The sequence below is a fragment of the Grampus griseus genome, assembly GCF_964374135.1.
Source record: "Grampus griseus genome assembly, chromosome: 1".
Taxonomy (NCBI): Eukaryota; Metazoa; Chordata; class Mammalia; order Artiodactyla; family Delphinidae; genus Grampus; species Grampus griseus.
This window is the reverse complement of record NC_139017.1, coordinates 332,811-357,792: the sequence shown is the minus strand read 5'-3', so window position 1 is coordinate 357,792 and position 24,982 is coordinate 332,811. Positions and strand designations below refer to the sequence as shown.

The 24,982-nt window shown below is 42.4% G+C and overlaps 1 protein-coding gene across 1 annotated transcript in view; it reads right to left on the bottom strand.

The window, feature by feature from the left end:
• Window positions 1-24,982, bottom strand: part of KDM5B (lysine demethylase 5B) — a gene marked incomplete at its 5' end in the record, with an annotated part of 76,696 nt that overhangs the window by 12,929 nt on the left and 38,785 nt on the right. The window contains 16 exons of the mRNA XM_082649690.1: window positions 453-591; window positions 1,826-2,181; window positions 2,603-2,717; window positions 2,849-2,999; window positions 3,882-4,006; window positions 4,121-4,302; window positions 7,767-7,961; window positions 8,938-9,057; window positions 11,108-11,270; window positions 12,554-12,735; window positions 13,381-13,539; window positions 15,602-15,721; window positions 16,202-16,360; window positions 17,890-17,999; window positions 19,337-19,433; window positions 21,213-21,347. Of these exons, the coding sequence (XP_082505816.1) occupies window positions 453-591; window positions 1,826-2,181; window positions 2,603-2,717; window positions 2,849-2,999; window positions 3,882-4,006; window positions 4,121-4,302; window positions 7,767-7,961; window positions 8,938-9,057; window positions 11,108-11,270; window positions 12,554-12,735; window positions 13,381-13,539; window positions 15,602-15,721; window positions 16,202-16,360; window positions 17,890-17,999; window positions 19,337-19,433; window positions 21,213-21,347 (2,508 nt within the window). The remainder of the gene's footprint in view (window positions 1-452; window positions 592-1,825; window positions 2,182-2,602; window positions 2,718-2,848; window positions 3,000-3,881; window positions 4,007-4,120; window positions 4,303-7,766; window positions 7,962-8,937; window positions 9,058-11,107; window positions 11,271-12,553; window positions 12,736-13,380; window positions 13,540-15,601; window positions 15,722-16,201; window positions 16,361-17,889; window positions 18,000-19,336; window positions 19,434-21,212; window positions 21,348-24,982) is intronic.

Here is a 24,982-nt window from a genome sequence, read left to right as displayed (position 1 = left end):
AAAGTCCTGGGCCTGAGGGCCTAGTTTGGCCATGTAATCATGTATCAAGACTCACTGAATCTGCTACTCTTCATTATGTAAACTCCAAGTAGTTGGCAAGCCAGCAAGAGATAGCTGTACTTGTCAGACGTTAGAAACTGTGTTTCTCCCACAACTTCATTTTTAGCTCTTTTTCTTCAACCCCAACCAAGTAATTAAGTCTGTTATGGGAGGGTCCCAAGCTCCCAGAAAAGGTTGGTTAAATTACCTAAGCTTTAAATACTGAGTTAACTAGTCAGGACAGTAGATGGGGTGGGTTAAGTGCATCTACACAAGGTTGAAGAGAATCAGTAATCCGGCCAACCCAAACACTGAACCTGTGTAGTGAGATCCAACATATTCCCCTTTGCAAGTGTTTACATTACTGCTCTTTACAGATGCACTTACACACACGGGACATTTTGTAAACCTACCTGCAGGGCCTCTACGTCCTGAAGCCAGTCTCTGGCTCTCTGCACAGAGTCTTTCAGAGCCGCACCATTGGGCAGGTACGCGGGGATCTCCTCGATCTCCTTAACCACCGTAGCAAGGCTGTTCAATGAATGCCGAGGCCTACAAAAGCAAATGACACTACTCAGCTTTTACACTGTGGCTCACTTTTCTCGTGGTTTACTTACCAGAGAAAATAGGAAAATCACTTCAGGGACTTCCCTGGTGGCACAGTGGTTAAGAATCCACCTGCCAATGCAGGGGACATGGGTTCGAGCCCTGGTCTAGGAAGATCCCACATGCTGCGGAGCAACAAAGCTCCTGCGCCACAACTACTGAGCCTGTGCTCTAGAGCCCGTGAGCCACAACTACTGAGACTGCACGCCACAGCTACGGAAGCTCGTGCGCCTAGAGCCCATGCTTTGCAACAAGAGAAGCCACTGCAATGAGAAGCCCGCGCACCTCAACGAAGAATAGCCCCCGCTTGCCACAAAAAAGAAAAATCACTTCAAAGGAAATTCAGAATAGCAAATAACTCAGTGAAGCATTTAAGTTCTACTTATTTCTGATTTGACATTGGAATAACCATAAACTTCCACTTGCAAAAGATAACTTAGGGATAATTTACGTTATGTTAAACTAGATACGCTATCAAGACTCACACAGCTTCACTAAGAAAATGAAAAATCTCCAGGATATCAACATACCAAAAGCACAGAACCCAAAACTTTTGTACTCTCTGCTCAATGACCACTATTTTAGGATTACAAAATAATGTCTGGAACCTAGGTATTTCTTGTACTTTATCTTGTCAGTTGGAATAGTAAAGATCTGTCAGACAGAAAGCAAGAATAGGGAGGGAATCATCTTCTCCCCTCAGATGGTTAGCTTGAATCCAGCCCACCTCTCGCGTATAGATAAGGTCACAAAGCAACAGCACTAATGTGGAGAATTACGGCACCATTTTCATCTTAAAGACAGTGCACACTGACTCTCAGATGTTTCTCTTTAAGACTCCTTGGGATCTTTTTCATTAACTGTGGGTTTAAACAGTTCCACTTATTTGTAAATGCTTTCTTCTCTCAAAGATGTTATCCTCGAGGTCCAGGGAAATTTCATTAAACCGACTCTAGAAAAGGTATTTCCATTTGAACCATTCATTTCACAATCGGTTACGCAAGGAAAGAAATTAATATTCTTTTGCCCAAGCTCCAAAGCAGCTCCGAACAGCTCAGCTATTTCTGCACACACAGCTCAGTTACTGTGCCCACGTGCCGCCCTACTCCCCATGCTCCGTGCTCCCGGACGGACGCAGTGCCAGCCTTCCCCGGGCAGAGGCATGGGCGTGCTTGTTTACCTGGCCTTGAGGAGACTCCTGGCTTTGTCATCCCAGTGCTCTGATACCGTGAGCAGTTCTTGAAGCCGTGCCATAGCCTTCTCCACAGCTGAATATGGGGCCAGACCCACCCCCAGGTCTATGAGACGTCTCATATCATCTAAGGTGAGGGAGCTGGGGTCTAGGCAAGCCTGCTGCACCTCCTCCAGCCAATGGGCCTGCTCCAGCCGGACACGCATCTCAGCAAGCTGGGGAAGCTCAACATCAAATTCAAAGCTGACGTCTAGCAAGTCTTGCAGCTCAGCGGCACTGGGCATCTCTTCAGAGAGCAATTTCTGGCTATGCTGTTGGAAATCTTCTACACGATTCAAGAGATCCTTAAAAAACACAGATTGTTGCATCAAAACAATATTTTCAGTAACTGGCTTCTTGAAAACTCAGAATCTTCAGTGCATGTTCAACGTGACCCTCTGCCATTTCACTTGATTCTAGCAACAATACAGGTAAACAAGGTAATGAATACATAAGCCAACTGACAGTTACACAAGTGACTCTAAGAGAGACTTGTACCAACTATAGTAGCTGGTGGTCACTGTGAAAGGTAAAAATTTCCAACCTTCTCTCTCCTCTGCAGGCCTGTTACAATCTCTTTATATACACGTACCACTCAACGGGTTACTAAAAGCATTTGCAAATAAATGTACAAATTAACCACAGGGGAAGACAACTTGATCATGTGACCTGGGCTTGTGTACAAAACACAGGAAGGCGGGCACCCCCACCTCCCCATCCAGGTACCTTCAGCAGTGGCGTCTGACTGAGGACACAGGGCAGGGCGTGCAGCTGGCTCACGAACTGTCGGAGCTCATTCACTGTCAACTGATTGTGGGATTTCCCTCCACCAGATCGATACCTAGACAGACAAAGGCCCAAGGAGACTGTATGAGAGCAGGTTCCCCACCAGCCCCAGACTCCAATGTCATGGGTAAAACCAGCCACAACAGGCTGCCAAAGAGCCCAAGCCAGGGCGTGCACAGTGCCCACCTCGTCTGCCTCTTGCCGTTAAGCAGCTGCTGGGCGACAGAGGCACATTTCTCCGCGTCCTGTGTCACTAAGCGGAGGTGACGTAAAAGATCGTTGTCCGGGAATTTCTTCATCTCAGATTCCTCAATCAAAGCCTTAAAGCTGACGAGGCCTAGGAATAAAGAAAAGATCACCTTTTCTGTGATCATTATGTATGAAATACTGGTATGAAATATAGAGGGGGAGGTTCGATTTGATCAGTTCTTACCTATGGATATTTGCAATGCTTTACCTCTAATAAATTTATTCTTTTTTTTTGGCTGAGAGTGGAATACTTTAAAAAGTGCCTAGAGCTGCCCTTCAATGTGAAAATGTTTAAGAAACAAAGAACCCCTGCCTTGTCAAAACAGAGCAAATGCAATTCTTCTTGTGGCTGGAACCACCTTTTCCTCCTGCATTTTACTCTGCACCTGGCAGGAAACTGGTGGGCTCAGAGACAGTGACCTGCACCCACCCCTAAACAGGAGAGGGAAGAGTCACCTGCTGAGCGACAGAAAGGAAAGCAAATGAAAACGCTTTGAAGGGAAGCAGTAACTTTCAAATGTAATAACAAGAGACAGAGACTTTGACTAGAACTAAGAAGTAATAAACCAGCATTTCACAGACTCTTAATTTAATGATATGCTGTCTTTGTCCTGAGATCTAGTTCAAAAACAAGCAAAACAAACAAAAACCTTTTCTAAAGGTCCATATAAAATGTGAAATACTTTTATTTCTGAGACAAAGAGGTGTAAAGGTTATTTGGTAACAATACGATATTTGTTAAATACACGATCCTGCAAAACTCATATATCAAGACTTCACTTTGATGTAAGGACATATGCCTCCTTCACTCTTGGCTTTAAAACCTCTGCTAAATGTCCAAACCTGGCTGGACAGATGGGCTAAGTCAGGCTGCTTCAAGTAATCCATTTGCTGATAACTTCAAGTTGGCTATGTTACAATCAGTCCCAATTTGCCAATCACTAAGTCACACTTTCTATATACCACCTACTTTTCTTCTTATTAATCTTCGCCTCCAAAGCTTCGTTCACATTCAAGGCCCATTCGTTGTAAGATTCTGCTCGAAGCTTCAGTGCATTCATCATGGGGTAGAGATCATCCAGAGTGTATCTATACCTGGAAACAGAATAGCAGGCTTAGCTCTGAGACATGGGGGTTTGGAGGAAATCCGATGTTTTACACTAAGGATTTAGTGTTTTCCATAGAAAAAAAATCATTCTTCCTACTCACCGCAGTTTATATTTATAAGAAGGACAGGAACATAATTCCTTTACATGATGCAGGCAAACAAGCAGGCCAGGTTTACAAGAACAGGAGATGGCAGACATGAAGCATGTGGTTTTGCATTTTACACACTGACGCTCATCATCTGGCAACAGCTCAAAATCCATTCTTTCTGAATCAATTACTCCCTAGAATAAAGTGTGTACTTTAGAGATCTCCAAAGGATAATACAATCCATCAGCCCCCAAGACAAACATGTAATAGTTGAGCTTAAATTAAAAAAAAAAAAAAAGAGCCTTACCAAAGTAGAGAGTAGAGAGTGCGTGATTAAAAATGTGTGGGGGAATTCCCTGGTGGCGCAGTGGTTAAGAATCCGCCCGCCAATGCAGGGGACATGGGTTCGTCCCTGGTCCGGGAAGATGCCACATGCCGCGGAGCAACTAAGTCTGGGAGCCACAACTACTGAGCCTGCGAGCCACAACTACTGAAGCCCGCGCGCCTAGAGCCCGTGCTCCGCAACAAGAGAAGCCACCGCAATGAGAAGTACATGCACCACAACGAAGAGTAGCCCCCACTCGCCGCAACTAGAGAAAAGCCCGCGCACAGCAACAAAGACTCAACACAGCCAAAAATAAATAAATTTTAAAAAATGTGTGTGGACCTAGCAAATGTGGGCAAGTTAATCTATTTCACCCATCTAGGGAGAACCCCTTCTGGACACGGTAGGTCCTTATGTTTGGCCATTTTGATCTGAGTATGAGAACAGTTATTAACAGGCCCATAAAACTACGGAGATTAGCTGTTTATTCTACTCCAAATTGGCCTTGTCCATATTTTGGGTCTAGATAAGAGCAAAAGAAATGCATATACTTTCTACTACAGCGAACATGCTATACAGGGCTTCAGAGTAATGTTGCTGGAGAATCCACAAAAAGAACAAATATAAATGAAAGGAAAGAAGATGGGGCAGGTAAAAAAGACTACCGTGCAGGAACTGTCAATGTGAAGACGCTGAGTGGTCTATTAGCCTCTTATATGGGAAGTTCTTGGAAAAGGTTCGACAATCTGTGCAACAGAGACTGTAATCGTAACAAGGAATTTCCCAATTGATACTGTCAAGATAAATGAGGTCTTGAACCAGGAAGTTTCTTTTTTTTTTTTTTTTTTTTGCAGTACGCGGGCTTCTCACTGTTGTGGCCTCTCCCGTTGAGGAGCACAGGCTCTGGACACGCAGGCTCAGCAGCCATGGCTCACGGGCCCAGCTGCTCCGTGGCGTGTGGGATCCTCCCAGACCGGGGCACGAACCCTTGTCCCCTGCATCGGCAGGCGGACTCTCAACCACTGCACCACCAGGAAAGCCCGAATCAGGAAGTTTCTACTGTACTTTGTACCACCTGACATCTAGCCCTTCTAGGATATACCTTTTGTTATGGAAAAATCAAACTTGTACCACTTTCTCTCCTTATCTGGAACTGGATCCAGATCTAACTCTGAGAATGCCAGAGTCTGATTAAGTCAGTTTATAAACCATCAAGGCTCCTTTGTTTTACTCTTTTATTCTGTATTTCAACCTTTTGACCATTTCACTTCCTGCTAATCAGTAAAGTAAGGAAAACCTAACAAAAGAATTTTGGTTTTAATCTGGAATTAGTCGTTAAAAAGGACTTTGTGATGCAGATGGCTAAAATTTTGTTTAAAGATTAAGGATCAACTCCATGGATTTTGGTTGAGAATGAATCATATTAGTTCACCCAATTTTTTTTTTTTTTTTTTTTTTTTGCAGTACGCGGGCCTCTCCCGTTGTGGAGCACAGGCTCCGGACGCGCAGGCTCAGCGGCCATGGCTCACGGGCCCAGCCGCTCCGCGGCATGTGGGATCTTCCCGGACCAGGGCACGAACTCGTATCCCCTGCATCGGCAGGCGGACTCTCAACCACTGCGCCACCAGGGAAGCCCCAGTTCACCCAATTTTAATTTGTAAATTTCTACATCTGGGAAAAAAATTATGCGTGCTCAAAGTTCCAAAGACCTTGGTAAGACGCTTAAACCCTCTGGGCATTGTTTTCCCAATTGTACAATATCAGGGGAAGGTGAGCTGTTGGTTCAAGGTGAGCTCCACGGAGCCAACATTCTAAAGAGGCACATAAAAGAAGAAAAAAAAAATCAATGTGACTATTTGTGGATATGACTGTCCCAAAAGAATCTACAAAAAACTACTGGATTTAGCAAGGAGGTAGGATACAGAGTCAATTTTGGAAAGTCAACTGTATCTGTTGTGGCCTCTCCCGTCGCGGAGCACAGGCCCTGGATGCACAGGCTCAGCGGCCACGGCTCACGGGCCCAGCCGCTCTGCGGCATGTGGGATCCTCCCGGACCGGGGCACAAACCCACATCCCCTGCATCGGCAGGCGGACTCTCAACCACTGCGCCACCAGGGAAGCCCTCAATTGTATTTTTAAATACTAGCAATAAACAATTGGAAATCAAAAAAAATTTTAAAGTACCATTCATAATAGTACCAAAGAATAAGAAATACCTAATTACAAATCCAAGAAAATATGTGTAAAATCTGTGTGCTGCAGTCTACAAAATACTGAAAGAAATCAAGAACACCTAAATAAATGAGGGGATAGACTATGTCCATGGATTGGAAGACTCAGTATTGTTAAGATGTCAATTCTCCCCCAAACTATCCATAGGTTTAATGCAGTTCCAATCAAAACGCCAACAGGCTTTTTGATAGAAATCAGTAAGCTGATTCTAAACTTTATATGGAAAAGCAAAAGAACTAAAATAGGCAAAACAATTTTTAAAAGGAACAAAGTTGGAGGACTCACACTACCTCATTTCAAAACTTATTAGAAAGTTACAGTAATCAAGACCATATGGTATTAGCAATAGGACAAATGCACAGACTAACAGACTAGAACAGAGTCCAGAAGTAGCTCCACACATGTGTGAATTAATTTTCAACAAAGGTGCCAGGGCAATTCAATGGAAAAAGGAGTCTTTTCAAGAAATGTTGCTGGAACAGTTAGACAGCCATATGCAAAAACAATGATCTCAACCCACACCTTGCCATAAACAGAAATTACTTAAGAGGATTCAACACTTAAATGTAAAATCTAAACCTAGAACATCTAGATGACTACACATGAGAAAACCTTTGGTCAGGCAAAGATTTCTTAAGAAGGACACGCCGAGAAAGATCCAGAAAAGAAAACACTGATAAACTGAACTTCATCAAAATGAAAAACTTCTGCTCTTTGAAAGACACTGCTAAGAGAATGAAAAGACAAGCCACTAGCTGGAAGAAAATACTTGCAGAACATTTATCTGATAAAGGACTGGTGTCTAGAATAAAGAGAAGTCTCCCAACAATCCAATGAAAAAGGGGTAGAGCAAGACATGTGAGCAGACACTTCACCCAAGAGATACATGTGCAGGTATAAATAAATACATGATAAGATGTTCAATATATCATTAGCCATTAGAAAAATGAAAAGTAAAAGCACAATGAGACGTCAATATACATCTATTAGAATGGTCTTAAAGGAAATGAAGGAAAAGTTTCCTTAAAATGGTTTCAAAGTGCATAAGAACTTTACTAAGTAACACCCAATGACATGCAGTTGGGGTTCCAGAAACCTTACCAATTTACGAACAGTTTCCCTTAGAGCCTTCTCGTCCTCAATCATAATGGCCATGTCTTTCTGAACAGTTGATGCCACTACAACGTCTAGTACGTCCGCCTTGGAGGCCATCTTGCAAATCATCTCGTCGTGGGAAAATACACAGTAGCGGTGCAGCAGGCGGTAATGCTCTACGCACTGTCGGCCTAAGGGCAGCTGTGCCAAAAGACAGGGAGGACACGTGACATTCATCTCTCTCCTTCCTGTTTCCTAAGACTCCTGACCTTTATTATCAATTACCAAATATCACATCTTGGGTCATATATTGATATCATATATCAATCCTAAAACTAGACTCTAACAAGCCTTGGACCTTTTAAAATCTTTGCACCTCAAGGATCTGGCAAATTAGGTACATTGATTAAAATCTGGTTTAAAAACCCAATGTATTAATAATGCAGTAATGTCTACAACAATGTAGAATCTAATTGGAAATATGAATTTACACATTTCCTGAAACAACTGTGTGGAACTGGTGTGGTTAATCTACTTCAGGGAACAATAATGCTCTAAAAACTATAGAACAGAAAACAATTATAGATGTAGGTATTACTACTGGGTATTATTTTATTGGGCCAACTATTTTGGGTTGGCCAAAAAGTTCATTTGGGTTTTTCCCTGACATGTTACGGAAAAACCTGAAGGAACTTTTTGGCCAACCCAGTATTATTTAAAAAAAAAAAAAAAGGCACTGAAGGTCATAATTTATTAGATTTAACACCACACCCACTTAAACTAGGTAGTTCTTAGGCAAATGAAAAGTATTAATACTAATATAAAAACTCCACTTTACAACTACCTGAAACCAAATGTCATTAAAATTTACTGTGTTTGGATAATTTAAGCCAGTGCTGCATAAAGTACAGTCTTAAGACTGGAACTGGTTGTTATCAGTTTGCAATGAGATACTAAGCTTCAGCCAAAACGTCGCTCAGCAGACTCTTCACCAGGTCTTGGCTGACACTGCAGGGCCAGGGCCTCTCCTGCTGGGAAGGTACACAGCTGGCTGACCTGCCATTTCAGCAGCAACTGGTTTAAGCAACTAGACACATGACAGTTTCTAAGCATTCTATACCATTTCTGCAGGAAAAACGGTAAATGTGAAAAGGCTTGCTAGGTCCTAATTACACACCCAATCGACAGTGCAGAAGTTAACGGCCTCAGCGAAATTAAAACCTTGATTGAAACCGCTGTGGTAGGCTCTTGGAAATGTGATCACAAACTCCCCAGCACACTGATTAGTTCGGTAAACCTAAGGAGACAGAAATTGGAGATTTTCAGCGACATCCTCACGAAAGACAATCTAGACATAGACTATCAGATGATTCTCCAGAAAGGGTAGGGAAAAAAGTATGGCTGAATATTACCTAAAGATATTCATTTCTGCCACAAGATGGAGTAGTTCCCCAGACTGCCAGGTTGATAAGTATCTCAAGAGAAAACAGCTTACACCACAAAAATCTGGCTACATCCAGGATCAGGACACATCTTTCCAAATATTATCATACTGAAATAGGATCTCCTACCACCAATTGAAGAAATTCCACTCTATTTCAAGGATCTCATTCCACACAGAGATCTTCTTCATTTGGGCCTCAAACTTACCTCCCACCAGCAATTCCCCTTTTCCCTCTACCCGAAAAACACCTATATTGCTCTAGGCACAAAATCCTCAGACTGAACGAACTACTACATAATAGTAATAATATTAGATGTCTTTTCAATACATATCTCTCCACCAGCGGTTCTCCAAAATGTAGTTCCCATTCCAAAAGCAGCAACAGCAACTGGGAACTTGTTGGAAATGCCAATTCTCAAGCAGCACCCAGGCCACAAGGCCGTGCAACTCGGGCTGAGGCTCCGCCCTGTGCTGGAACACGCCCTTCCGGGCTCTGACAGGCCAAGTCTGCAGTCGGCAACAGCGGCAGGAGCACAGCCCTCCAGCCCTCCAGCCCTCCAACGGGAGGGCCTCCTCCTCAACTCTCTGCCACACGAACTCCCCTTCAGAGCCCATGCCTTGGTTCAAACGCCATTAGGAGCCCTTTCCAGCCCTTTCAGAGTTAATGGCTCAGCCCCCGAGTCAACACCACTGTCAAACCACACCACTCTTCCGTGATCTGTGTAAACGCTGTCTTTCCCTTACACTGTGAGTTCCCGAATGCACGAGTTCATTCACCTACCTCTCTAGGTCCAGAGTCTAGCCCCACGTGGTTTGCTCAACTATTAAAGAACAGGGCGAGAGGTCTCTTCTAAAGCCAGCGACTCATAACAGATCAGAAAGACCCATCAACGTAGGGCGGGGGTGGGGGGGGTCAAGATGGAAAATGCCAACAACGAGGAGATGGTGGTATTTTGATGACTATTGGTCCTTATTTTCTAAGCTTTGGCCCATGAATATTTTATGATCCCTCAAAGAAAATTCCTTTCCATTTGCCCCCATTTACTGGCCTGTGAACCCAAAAGCATAAAATGAAGGTCGCAAGATCAAGAATTCCTCTTAACATTGTAAATGTATCATTTACATTTGGTTGAGCTAACTAAGATGGATTCTTCAACTTCATACATCTCAATCTGGCCTCCCAAAATGCCTTCAGAGTTTCCTCCGAAAGGAAGCCACTAAGCAAAAATAACTGTTACTTCGTAGAAAAACCTCATAGGAAAAAGCACCAATAAGCATCTTTCAGTCTAGAGTGGGAACCCTGAAATCCAAGCTCAAGACACTGAAATAAATTTTCTCTTAAGCTTAATTAGGGGCAGCAGGGAGAATGTACGATCCACCAAGCATGTCACCATGTAAATTCAATGAGTTATTTTCTAAAGTAGGGATGGAGTATGAAGGATTCTGACACAAGAGTTTAGATCTAATTATATCAATAACAGAACCTAGCCATTTTCAGAGTAAACTAATTTATACTAACAACACTTATTTTTTACGGTTTTTGTTTTGCTGTGTTGAAGGTCTGAAGTTATAAACAAAAGTTATAGTTTAGAATGCAGGAATGGTGATGGTGTACAACCTGTGAATGTACTCTGAACTGAACACCAGAAAGGAAAGGAAGAGACAGCCTCACAGTCACTATTGCAAAGTAAGGCTGCTCAGCAATCTAGTCATCAGCTGCAACAACTCAGCTTTCTATGGTGTCTGAGGATCCAGTCCCACTGGCTTAATGCAATATTGTACTAAATGACACCAAACAGCTGTTTCTACACAGCCAAATCAGCTTCATAAAAACGTGAGCAACAGGGAAAAAGAGAAGTGGGGAGTTAAGCCTGGGTGGCAGGAGGATTGACCCAAAACATACAGGCACTTCGTGAGTCATCAGGGTATTGGGGTTCATGATGGTGACGAGCTGGTGGAGGAGGTCGGGCTGGGAGATGAAGAGCTCCGGGGCCAGCCTTTTCATCACCGTCTCCAGCTGCTCAGCAGCGTACCCTGGGACTCCATACCAGGTCTTTGGCTCACCCCTAAAATAGATTGTAAAAGCAGATCAATCTCAAAATTTACATGAAATTTCAGTAGCTTCTTCAACTCATACACAAAATCAACCAGCAAACACCAATGCAAACAAGATGGTTAACCAGTTCCTACTTTTTAGATCCTGCTTTGTAAGGCAATGTTCAAACTGAAGAAGTATCACCAGAAATATGATCTGAACATATGTAATACATTTTCCCTCTTCAAGGATAAAGTTTAAACATGAGACTTCCCATCTGAGGTCCCTCTTTTCCCTCCCATTTTCCCTGACCCTTGACCCTTCAGAAAATGTAGATATCTAGCATTTCTAAGAATATAAGGTATTATGTTAGCTACAGGGTATGTGGTCACCACAATTTCCTACAGCAACTAGCAAGGGATGGCAACTCTCCGCCCTGACAGCGAGTTAAACCAAACTCTAAGTAAGGCGATTAGCATTTCTAAAGAGCTCCTCTTCAAAGCACATTTAACTGTCAACCAATTAATCTGTAACATCCCTGTGAGGTATGGTAAACATCATTTCACAGCTGGGAGCAATTGCCTGGGGAAGCAGGACTGACTCTCGGCACGTAAAAGGCCAGCTCCCTCTTTCTTGTGGTACATCCTCAAATTCCCTGTGTGGGAATTTAAGTGAGTTACAGATCTTCAAATATTTTTGTACTCAGAAAGCAAGGGAAATGGAGGGGAGGGAAACAGATGTGAAATAAAAGCTTAGAAAGCCCAAATATCCGCCCCAGCCCACCACACACACACACACACACACAGACACGCGCGGATGGGGCGCATTCTACCTACGGTGCACAGTGATGCTAGAACTCAGCAGGCCGTCAGGAGCAGTCAGTCCCGAGGTCCTGGAGGACCCACATGCCCCATGCCCCACTCCTCGCCCAAAGGGCTATCTGGGCCACCAAGCCCACAGAACGGGAAGGGGTTTCCGCAGTAAAAGCAACTTGGTGCTTTCTAACCTTTCTGCGAGTAAAGACTTCTTTGACAATTAGTGAAAAGCTGTCTTATCTTCTCCCCAGAAGCCTGTTATACTTGAAAACTCATGTGCAAGTGCAGGGTTTCATGGATTTCCTATGGATTCTTAAGAACCTTTGTCTTAAATTGTTAGGATACCTGCCCCATAGTAATAAAATAAAAAAAAAAACCTATGGTAAAAAAAAACCTCATCACTCTTCAGACTCAGTTAAGAGATGTGTCACAACTAAGAGGTGGGTAAGTTTTCCAACTCAGCGTGCATACCATCTGTAGGTTCTCTGGAACCCCTTACCAGTGCAGGTAGTTAATGGAATAGCTCCAGTGGTCTTCAATATGCCAACAGAAGGAAGAAAAGCACATTCCCACGTACAACCAAGGAAGCTTCATGCCGCATATGTCAGCGGTGATGTGAGCGAGGACAGACTGCTCCATCACTGGCATGTTGTTCAAATTCCAGCCACTGTCAAGATATTCCTAAAAATAAGGAGAATATCTTGACATTATAAATAAAGTATAAATAAAGGTTTATACTTTATACTTAAATTCTTTATCATGCTAACATTTTGGAACTCTGCTGGTTTCAAAAAGCAAGCTGAAAAGTCTCCTTCAAAATAAAAAGAATGGCGGGGGGGGGGCCACTATGCTTACCTCCTGGATGCCCATAGATTACTTCTGCCCAGCTCTGCGCTTTACATAAATGGACTTGTGTGTGTGTGTCTGTGTGTGTGTGTCTATATTATGTGTGTGTATCTGGTTCCAATCCCTCAGATTTTCTTCAGAACGAGCAACCAAAGTTACAGAATCGGAAGTCGAAGGGAGGTAAGTGATTCTCCCTTATCATCTAGTTGGGACTAGAATTCTTCTATGGGTTCTTTCTGCTATTCTTGAAATCATTAAAAATCTGGTAATTAAGGATTTGCTGAAAGTATCATAAATTACTTCAAGCCAACCAACAAATTTCCATGACTATCTCAAGTTCCAAGTGACATACGTGTTGTAGCACAGCTGCTACTAGCCCAGCGTGATGACCTCTGGATCAACAGTGGGCTCGCTCTAAAGGCGCCCCCTGCCCGTCCCGCCGGCGCCCCCGCAAGTCCACATGCTCACAGCCACACCTACCTCCTCCTCAGGCGAGAGCTTCACTTTCCCGTCTCTAACCGGGAAGCCACTGCCGAACTCCTTCGAGGCGATATCAGCTCCATATTCCACGGTAACATCCTCTTCAATAGTGCTCACCAGTCGCCAAAATTCTTTCTCAACCAATTCTGTGGGAACCATCTGCATACAAAACAAGGAAGTAAAGAGAGTGACTCTCCTCAGACACTCACAAACTGCCGGTGACCAATCTGACTAGACAGGCTAAGTGACAGGAATCCCAGGATAGCAGCCTGAGGAAGAATTGTACATGACGTCCCAAGTGTTCCTCAACTGGCCCCCGACAATTCAGACATGAACCTCATTTTCTAAAAGGAATTTTATAACCAAGAGCTGACTAAGAATTCATGTTCCTCTATCAACAACCTGGCCACTACTGTAAAAGGACTCAAGGAAAGCAAAGTGCTAAGATTTAAGAACTGGAGATGTTTTTCTGTTTTGAGGAATCTAATATACAACCTGGTTGACTTCTGTTTAGTAACAGTAGTTAGCTTAGCTGTATTTGAACAATGCTTTATCCTCTGAAATGCGTTCAAACACATCACCTGAGTCCACCCTCTCACTCTTTCCACTAGACCTTGCGGAGAGTAGTGTGGGCAGTCACCAGGAAAAGGCAGGGTGCAACAACTCTGCGGCTGCAGGCCCAAGTGTAAAGGGCTGGCCAGGCTGAGTGCTTAGGATCTGCACTAATCTGATATGAGGCCAGAGGCCTGTCCCTCAAAGTGCAAAAAGCCAACCACAAATACAAGAGGCACCAGGACTGGTTAAGCGAACATATGGGGAAATAATATGTAATGCAGGAGGGGTAAAAAGAACTGAAAATTCAAAGGGAATATTACTTGAATTTATAAGTCTGTTAAATAAGGGGACATTTTAAGTAACTTAACAGTTAATGTTAGTGATGTGAGGCAAAGCAGGTTCACTCATACACTGCTATGGTCCCGTAAATGATACAGCTATTAGATGGAAAAAAAATGGATAAATATTAAGAAAATAATCCAATTAAATAGACGCATACAGGACTTCCCTGGTGGCGCAGTGGTTAAGAATCCATCTGCCAATGCAGGGGACACAGGTGGGCTCAACAACCAGATCCCGACTGGTTCCCGGATCCCTGGTCCGGGAAGATCCCACATGCCGTGGAGCAACTAAGCCTGTGTGCCACAACTACTGAGCCTGCGCTCTAGAGCCCTCGCGTCACAGCTACTATAGCCCGTGTGCCCTAGGGCCCACGTGCCGCAACTACTGAAGCCTAGAGCCTGTGCTCCTCAACGAGAGAAGCCACCACAATGCAAGGCCCATGCACCGTAAAAAAGAATAGTGCCTGTTCGCCGCAACTACAGAAAGCTCACGCGCAGCAATGAAGACCCAACACAGCCCCCGCCCCCCCCCAAAAGGAGATGCATACAATGTCTGCTATAGCACTTTGTTGCTAGTGAGGAAAAACAGCTTAAATATCCAGAAGTATGGTAGGAAACCATTCATTTTAGTGTACTCATTTGATGGAATAGTAAATGCTGAATGAAGCATGCTTATGCTTCTAAGGGAATAAAGGAGAATTTAAAATACTAACGTTTAGGGACTTCCCTGGCGGTCCAGTGGTTAAGAATCTGCCTTCCAATAAAGGGGACGTGGGTTCGATCCCTGGTCGGGGAACTAAAATCCCACATGCTGCAGAGCAACTAAGCCCGCGTGCCACAACTAGAGAGAGCCCCGTGCTCCAAAGAGCCCATGCACTGCAACTAAGACCCGACGAAGCCAAATAAATAAATAAATATAAAATCCTAAAGTTTACAGTGCTAACTTATGACAACATAACAAGAGGTAAATGTGCCCCCAGGGCACAGCACATGGATTGGCACACAGGAGTCATTCAATAAATTTTGCAAAGTTTTCTTTGAATTTTATTTGTTGAGCTGAAAGGATTGCTGGTGATTTCCTTTCATTGGTATTCTGTTACTGTCGTTATATGATTTGTCTCAAAAAGCCTATCTTTAATCAAATGAAAAATTAGAATGCATTTTGAAGTACTGTGGAATGTTAATACTACCGAACAAATTAAAGGTTTCATTGTGCAAGACAATGACTGACTATCAGAGATAAGGGCCAACTCAAACGTCTTCAGATATACCTTTCCCCAAAAGTTATTAAAATCCTAAATTGAAGCAGTTATATATGTACATACATGGACTGGCATGTTGAAGTAATCAGATTTGAACGCATCTGCCATTTCCCCGAAAGTACGGAGGGTATAGTCCCTGGCTGCCTGTTCAAAGCCAAATGCTTCTTGTGGCTTACTGCACTCCTGTCAAAACACAAAGAAAGAAAAAGGAAAGATATTTATTTATATGTATATTTACTTTTGGTTCACATATATATGTATATATGAGAAATTATATATGTTTACTAAAATTACTTGTGTAGTGTAATTCCATTTGTGCAATTTCCACTTGGATGAATATACATCGAAATATTAACAGTGATTATCTATGGACTATGAAATTATCTATTTTTTAAGTTGTTCAGTGCCTAAGAATTTTTGCAAAGAGCATGCAATGCTTTTTTTAAATGAAATTTTTAAAAATGTAGTTATTAAAATGTTTTTCTGACTCTCAGCTTGCTGCATAGCTGCGTAGCTCACTTCCAAGACCTCTTTCCTATTCAGGCCCACCCCAATTTTTGTCATGATACTCCTTATTATCAATTGCCAAATCTAAAACCGGAAGGTGAAGAAAACACCTTCTTAAGGAAATTTTCTAATGCCACCTCTGCTATTAATTCTGACCTGAGCCAAACACTTAGGACACCTCCAGTCTCCCTTGGGAACATCATGGAGCGGCGGGATCAGGCAGAAGGTGTGGTAACTGTCATCACACCCATCACACAAGAGAAGCCGGTCCTCATCGTTGCCACTGCCACACAAGAGGCAGACATACAGGTCAACCTGCAGCATGAAAATGGGCACAGAACACAGGGGCATGAGCTGCTGTTTGATTCTGTGAAACTCTAGGAATGAAATGGATCTGAGGCATAATCTAGTCTCTCCAATATGCTGCAAGTGAAAATGTTTCACCCTCTATAAGGGACATGTTAAATAGAAATGTTTCACCTTCTATTATGGGATATTTCAAAATATCTCATGCATTCCCAACTCTGAAGAGTGATCTCCAAGATTTCTCAATTGTGTGTTTTAATTAAAGTTTGTTACTTAAATATCCAGCTTTTAGTAGCTTACAGAAAGATAGTCTTCTAGAAGAATAACATGTTAGGCAATAAATTATCCACCTAACCAAAAACAGAACTAATAAAGGAAAAGTTCAATTTTGCCATGTTAAAAGGCAAAGATTTTACAGTTTTTACAAAACTTAGTTTCCTTTTAACATGGCAAAACTGAAGTTAACTAACCACATTAAATTACCATTTTACATTCTAATTAGTCATAGTTAAGAAGTTCCCCCAAATACACAGTAATAAAACTACACAGTCATTACCTACTATGCGTTGTATCATGTTTCCCCAAAATTCCTATGTTGAAGTCCTAACCCCCAGTACCTCAGAATGTGACTGTATTTGAAGACAGGGTCTTAAAAGAGGTCGTTAAAAAGGTCATATGGGTGGGCCCTAATCCAGTATGACTGGTGTCCTTGTAAGAAGAGACTAGGACACAGACACACACAGAGGAAAACCATGAGGACACAGGGACATGACCATCTACAAGCCAAGGACAGAGGCCTCAGGAAAAAACCAAGTCTTCAAACACCTTGATCTCAGACTTGTAGCCTCCAGAACCGTGGGAAAATAAACTTCGCTTGTTTGAGCCACTCGGTCTGTGATATTTCATTATGGCAGTCGGAGCAGACTTTTTTGTTGTAGCAAATAGAAACCTGGGCTCTGCTAGCTTTCTGACTGCTTTGTTTGTTTCTGTGCTGGGGCAGAGGGAGATGATATTTATGAACAGAACATTTAATTGGAATAACTTCCAATTCCAAGATCAAAAGCACTGTCATCAAGCTGCTCCCAGGTGCTCAGAAGGGGGCTGAGGAAGAGAGCTTGGCTTTTTGTTTCCACCTGAGTGAACAGCTCCCCAGGCCTCTGACCCTGCTAGGCCCTAGCCTCCCTCCTACCTGCGCACTCCTTCCCTTATCCTTCCTTGCTGTAAAGTTGGAAAACATCATCTTGATTTCTGATCTACCTTCAGCTCGCTTGGAGGTGGGCTAGTCGGTTATCGACAATTCTCCATAGGATTGAGCTCACCAATATTCAGTGCTAAACTGAACGTCCTCCAGAAAAATGGCTGTCAACGCCCCCAGCTGTTACTACTGATTTCACGACGCATCCGTGCTTCCCTGTTTATAAACTGATACTACAAACCACCTCGAAAGGTCTCTTCATTGTGAGACACTGAGCCAGCAGTCCCAGGTAAGGCACTAAGTATAAACCGGGCTGTAAAAGTGTTTAAAGATGTCGACTCACAGCACTGGTGGTTTTTTTCGCTCGACTCCTGGGTTTCTCCTTCTCGCTCTCTGTAATACACTCCTTCCTCTCAGCAGGTTCTTGTTTGAGGCTGCTTTTCCCGTCTTTCTCTGTAGGAGGCAGTCCAGGTCAGCACTCCCTCTGCTCTGTCCCGTCAGCTCCCTCCCGTGCTCATCCCTCCTGCTGCTGGGGTGCCCCGGACACAGTTCTCTGCTCGCTCCAGCGCAGCAGCACCCAGAGTTACTACGTTCAGGAGCTCCGTGCTGCCTACTTTAGGGTGACGTATAACTCTCACACCATTCAAATTCCAAGATACAAGCACAAGATATGATACCAGATGTTGCTCAGGTCTGTATGCTTTCAAATTGGGAGCCGAAGATATGCTCTTCTAAAGACTAAGACATAACATATGCTGGTGAAAGCAAATTCCTCTTGATCTTGACCATAAGACACTGACTGTTCACCAACAGCACCCCCTCCACGTTACAGATTATCCCTCCATGATCTAAGATTACTAGCCTCTCTAGCTTCCTGGTTTCAAAGACTGAAAATTTTCTAAAACACTAGCTATCAATTAATGAGCTATTCTGCGGAAGGTATTGCGCTAAATGCTTTCCATCAATTGTTATTATATCAATCATATAACCCTTTGCAACCAATCTGTTTCAAAGACAAGAAAACTGACATTAAAAGAAGTCAAGAAGTATCTCTAAGGTCATACAACTAGTTAGTGGCTGAGCCAGGATTCAGATTCAGATCTGTATTTTTACAACTCCATCTACTTTCCATTACATTGTGCTGCCTTTCCCACTAACTCATCAGTCACTAAGAAAAGCCCATTTCAATAACTACTTCTTCATTACTAAGTGCCTGCCTATATAGAATTTCTCTCAAGACAGTGTCAAACCTACCTTTCAGTGGCTGACATCAAGCAGTGACCAGGCGAGCATCTGTCAATTAAAACTCAGATTAAGAAAGCCTGCCTGCCTGCCATGCCTGAAACAAGCCTATCAGATATTCAGTCAAAGGCACCTATGCTTCTCACAAATCACTTCTTTACAATTAATGCTACTGAACCAAATTTCAAAGTATTGGGTTGGCCAAAAAGTTTGCTTGGTTTTAAGTAAAAATAAGACACATTTTTCATTTTCACCAAGAACTGTATGGAACAACATATTCACTGACCGAATGAACTTTTTGGCCACCTCAAAAGCAACTAGTTACAGTTGAGAAATTCAATCACATTTCTAATATGCATATATTCATTTGTTTATCTCTCTTTCCAGTCATCTAATTATGAAAACAAGGATATTAATAAGATTTTATTTCTCAAGGCACAACCCAGTGACTGGTATGTAAAGTTGCTCCAATATTTTCTTAACTACCAGATGAATGATTGTTTTTACTTATTCACTCTTCCTTCCTATTCATGGATGAACTTTCTTACCATTTTCACACTTTGGAGCTGGACATCCCATTCGACGTCTCAGGTTATGAGTTCTGGCTTCTGCTGTCTCTTCTGGTTCTATTTTAATATTCATGGCCTTAAAAAAATTTGTCATATACATGAATATTTCCTTTAAAAAGACAGAAATCTTCTAAAATCCAATTGGAATCACAAAGTGCCTATAATCTTATAAATTCTCTCTATTAACAGGACATTCAAAACTCTCTCCCTTAGAGCAGAGATTCCACCCTTAATATTATTATTACTTAAGGAATGAATGAGGAAACTTAGAAGTTAGGAGTATTCTCCACTTCAACAGGTCAAAAATTTAGGAAAAAGTCAAAGGATCAGGGATGACTTATAGGAAGTGTTACTACCCAAATTGGGAACAGTGTGTATTTCCTCCTAGAAGCCCCTCAGTTCTCATCTACTCACAACTTACAAAACTTAGCCAAATCCTGAACAGTTACATAAATAACGTAATTTCATCAGCCTAGAAGAGTTTGCTGGCTCTTCCAAAGTATGACAGCATTCGAGGAAAACTCAGCTTCCACAACAAGTTTCTATTAATTCTTGTAGTGAACTGTCACTACAAACTGCTCCCCTAACACCGCTGAGTCACGGCTCCCTCATCAGTGAGAGCCTGTGAGCCAGTCTCAGTACCTGGTGTCCACGAAGTGCTCATACTGGTTGATAAGCAAAGCCTTGTCTGCTCTGGGACACAAGTGACATTGTGGAACTGTGCCTGTGTTCATTCATGCACAATCAGGATATCTACTGCTAACACGATTTCTTCCAGGGCCATACCATCACCATGATGTGTCATCAAGACAGACCTAGGCATCCACAGCACTGGGCATGTCTTACACATTTAAAGATCAAGATGTGCTCAAACAAGAACTGACTTTAAGACGAATAAACCTGCAGCCTGCTTGTGGGTTTCAAATAACCATATATGTTCCTATTCTGAGGGATTCTCACTTCAAAAAAATGGAGTCGCTAAATTTTTTCGTATCTCCAACTTACCTAAGTGAAAAGTAATTCTCTTATTTATCCATTTCCTCAGAAAGCAAAATGGCTGATTTTTTTCATCCTCACCAATAATTATTAAATAACCCAACTATTGATTCAGAAACCTAACTAATGCCATGAGGCTTCCCAGTTCTAAACTGTTCCTAATATATTAATCACTGACTCTTCATACTCATATGTCCATCAAGGAACCCGAAACCTACCCAGCTCTGTGTGGGAACAAGGTAACTGGGAGAACACTCTTCTCCCTTTCCAGGAGAAACCTCTCAGAGCAGAAAAATCTAAGAGCAACTTGTCTTTCTTAAGTCTTTCACTCCTCATCTTCCCTCAGGCTTCACTCTCATGTTATCTGTGTGTTACATCACCAGCCCCCTTGCTCCCTGAATATTTTCTGGCTTAGCATAAATGTTTGCCACAGATTCCATACTCCTCTTCAGGAAGTCTGAGAAAAATAGCTTTCACTACCTTCTTCGTAACCTCTCAAAAACAGTACTTTTCAGCAAAAATCTCCAACTTCACTCCTACTAACCTTAATTCCCAATAAATCTTGCCCAACATCACAAGGGTCACAATGAACGCCTATTCACCTATTCTTCCTAGCCTCTGACCATTAACCATGCAGCAGCTGACTGTCCAGGCAGCATAAACCTAGAAAGATTTCAATTCCTCACCCCTCTGACAGTGCAATTCCCCCAAGTGTAAAAGCCAGAGTATAAACAGCATCCCTCTGTGAGGTTAGTAAAGTTCAATCTATGAAGAGCACGTGCATGAGAGAAATCCAGGGTCAGACACACGTTAGCACCGGGACTTGAGGCCTGTCTGATCAACCTCACGAGGCTCTCACCTCCGCTCTCATGCGTTTTGCTCGTCGAGCTGGGGGACACGTTTCCAAGGGCTGCACAGACTGCCTCTGGGGAATATCATGGGGTTTGTACTCCTTGTCCTTTGTGTCTGTGGTCAGGTTTGGCTTCTGCAGACACTGGAAATAAAACACAACTGTACTGATGAATTCTCCCCCACCCCTTTTTTAAAAAAATAAATTTATTTATTTTTAATTTTGGCTGTGTTAGGTCTTCGTTGCTGCGCATGGGCTTTCTCTAGTTGCGGTGAGCGGGGGCTACTCTTCATTGCGGTATGCGGGCTTCTCATTGCGGTGGCTTCTCTTGTTGAGGAGCACAGGCTCTGGGCGCGTGGGCTTCAGCAGTTGTGGCACGCGGGCTCAGTAGCTGTGGCTCGCGGGCTCAGTAGTTGTGGCTCGCGGGCTCTAGAGTGAAGCCTCAGTAGTTGTGGCGCACAGGCTTAGTTGCTCTGCAGCATGTGCGATCTTCCCAGAGCAGGGCTCGAACCTGTGTCCTCTGCATTGGCAGGAGGATTCTTAACCACGGCACCACCAGGGAAGTCCCTTCCCCCTTTTTTAATCTTAAGAGAATTTCACTGGATTTTTGCAGGGTATATTTTACAATGATTTATGGAAATACATAACAGGTGTGCAATTTTTAAAATCTAAATAAACACAAAGACAAGTCTGCAGTTACCAACCATATACACACACATATAGTTATATAAACAGCTTGACTTTTTTTCAGGAGGTGAATGGTGTTGCTTCAATTCATTTAATTGTTGCTATCACCTCATCAGGTTACAACAGGCCACAGCAGGCTCGAGGCAGTCTCCATGAGCCAACAATTATCCCTGCTTGCAACTGTAAATTAAGTGAAGGCCCAAACTGCTAGAAAGGCCCCCTGTATGTTCCCCAAATAGCTTTCCATAATCAGAATATCTCATTTTTAAAATGTTTACAGTAATAAAATATGGAATCCAGTAATTTTTCTAAATTTTACAATCCTGTAGGTTTAAACATAATTAGCAACCTTCTATTATCAAAAAGATATCATTTGAATTGAGAAAACAGATCATGTGACTATTATCCCTTACTAAAGCTTTCCTTTTCTTCAATATATTCCTACAAAGTCTAACTCACAAGAAAAAGGTTGATAGCCCACAGCAATAACTTTGGTTCTGATCATACAAGAATCTCTTCTTGCTTTGATTTTTCTTTTTAGTTTGATTCTAAGCTCACCGAAAAAGAGTATTTAATGCCAATACAACAAAACACAGTGACCACAAAATATTACCACTGAATCTAATATGAATTTCAAGTAAATACCACTCCTTTATAAGAGGTCCTACAAATGCCACAGGAAGCATTTTTAAAAGCAGGCTCCAAAATGTAACCACTGAAGGTCTACTGTATTATCCATACTTGTAATAAGATACACTGAAACTATAACCTTCTACAACTCTTGGCTCTGCGAGCACCATTACAACCATGCAGTGTCACTAACATGGTTGGCTCCTTCCTCCTGACATTTGCAGAAAGAATCCAGAGAATGGGGAGAAGGACAAAAGAAAATACAGAGCAACCATCTAACACAATCTATTTCTGACATTTAAGTAATATGTACTATTAAAAAAATACTAGAATAGATTTCTTGATACTCTAAACAAGAACGAATCTACCACTGGGAGCACAACCTATAATATTAAATATTCTGCTCCTTCTAATTAAACCTACACACTGATCTGATCTAGAAACATCAACTCCACTAGTATGGAATATCACTGCCCACTCCACAACAAGTCCTCAATTGAGCGTTTAGAGTATGTTCAATGAAAACATGCAGATGGGAAAAAAACCTGTCCTCCATCTAAATTAACCTCCTTCGTGTATTATATACACTTTCTATTGAGACCTGAAAGTATGTGTGATTGTGGAGATATGAACTGAGCTGAATCACAGACATTTTATTAAGTGGATGGTCAGAAATTCAGATGTTATATATGTGGTTCTCATCTCCCACTAGTCTAAATGGTTCTGTAACCCATGGCCTGCCTGGCTGTATAAGGACTTTGAAGAACTAAGATAAAATCAAGCTCAGAAGCTCTTTAGAATATATATGAAGAGATTATTTTGTTTCAAACCAGGATTCAAAACATACACTTGATGTGTTTGTTTTATATTTAATGCTATCGCATGCCAACTCTTAAACCTTTGTTTGAGAAACTGGAATTTAGAGGTGATTTATATCATCACACCGTAATGACACCACCCTATAGGGGCAGAGCAATCCCTTAAGACATTTAGAAAACACAGGGATACAAGACTGAGGCTTCTGTCCCGTTATCCAGCACATCACCACACAACTTCTCTCAAGTTTCCCGAAACTTACTTTAGGCCTAAGTTTACCCTTTTGCAACAGTTCCTTCATTGTGCACTCTACCCCTGCCCCCTTTATTACGGGTTTATTCTTTAAGAGCAGTTTTAGGTTTACAGCCTAGTTGAGAGGAAGGTACCTAGATTTACCATACACCAGCTGTCCCCACACATGTACAGCCTCTCCCATCATCAACATCCCCCACCAGAGTAGTAGAATTTGCTACAACTGATGTAGCAACTGATTAGCTACAACTGATGAACCTACATTCACACATCACCCAAAGTCCACAGTTCACACATCAGGATTCACTCTTGGTGCTGTACATTCTATGAGTTTGGACAAAGGTGGAGGATCATCTAGAGTACTTTCACTGCCCTATCAATCCTCTGTGCTCTGCCTATTCATCTTACACTCCTGCCCTCAGCCCCTTGCAACCACTGATCTTTTTACCGTCTCCATAGTTCTTTTCCAGAATACCACTGAGTTGGAATCATACAGTACATGCAGTCCTTTCACATTGGCTTCTTTAACTTTCATAAAAATATGCACTTGGGACTTCCCTGATGGTCCAGTGGTAAAGAATCCACCTTACAATGCAGGGAACGCGGGCTCAATCAGTGGTCAGGGAACCAAGATCCCACATGCTGCGGGGCAACTAAGCCCATGCGCCACAACTCCTGAGCTCACACACCTCAACTAGAGCCTGCGGGCCACAAACTACAGAGCCCACGCGCTCTAGAGCCCACATGCCACAACTAGAGAAGAGAAAAAAACCTGCACACCACAACTAGAGGGAAGCCCATGCACCACAACGAAGGATTCCGCATGCCACAACTAAGACCCAACGCAGCCAAAAATAAATAAAACAAATAAATAAATCCTAAAAAAAAAAAATGCACTTAAGTTTCCTTCTTGTCCTCTCATGACTTGACAGCTCATTGTTTTTTAGCCTCCATCATCTGGCTGTACCATAATTTGTTTATCCATTCACCTACTAAAGGACATCTTGCTTACTTCCAACTTTTGACAATTATGAATAACAAACCTGCTACAAATATCCAGGTGCAGGTTTCTGTGTGGCTATAAGTTTGCAACTCCTTTGGGTAAATACCAAGGAGTGTGATTGCTGCATTGTATGATAAAAGCACGTTTATTAGTTTTCTAAGAAATTGTCCAACTGTCTTCCAAAGTGGCAGTTCCATTTTGTATTCGACCAGCAATGGAAAAACGTTCCTGTTGCTCCACATCCTCGCCAGCATTTGGTGTTGTCATGTTCTGAATATCGGTCATTCTAATGGTGTGTAGTGGTGTCTCATTGCTGTTTTCCATTCTTTTTTTAAAAAAATATGTATTTTAATTCTCCTTTCCTCTAAGGATTATTTTCAAAAATCAGAAA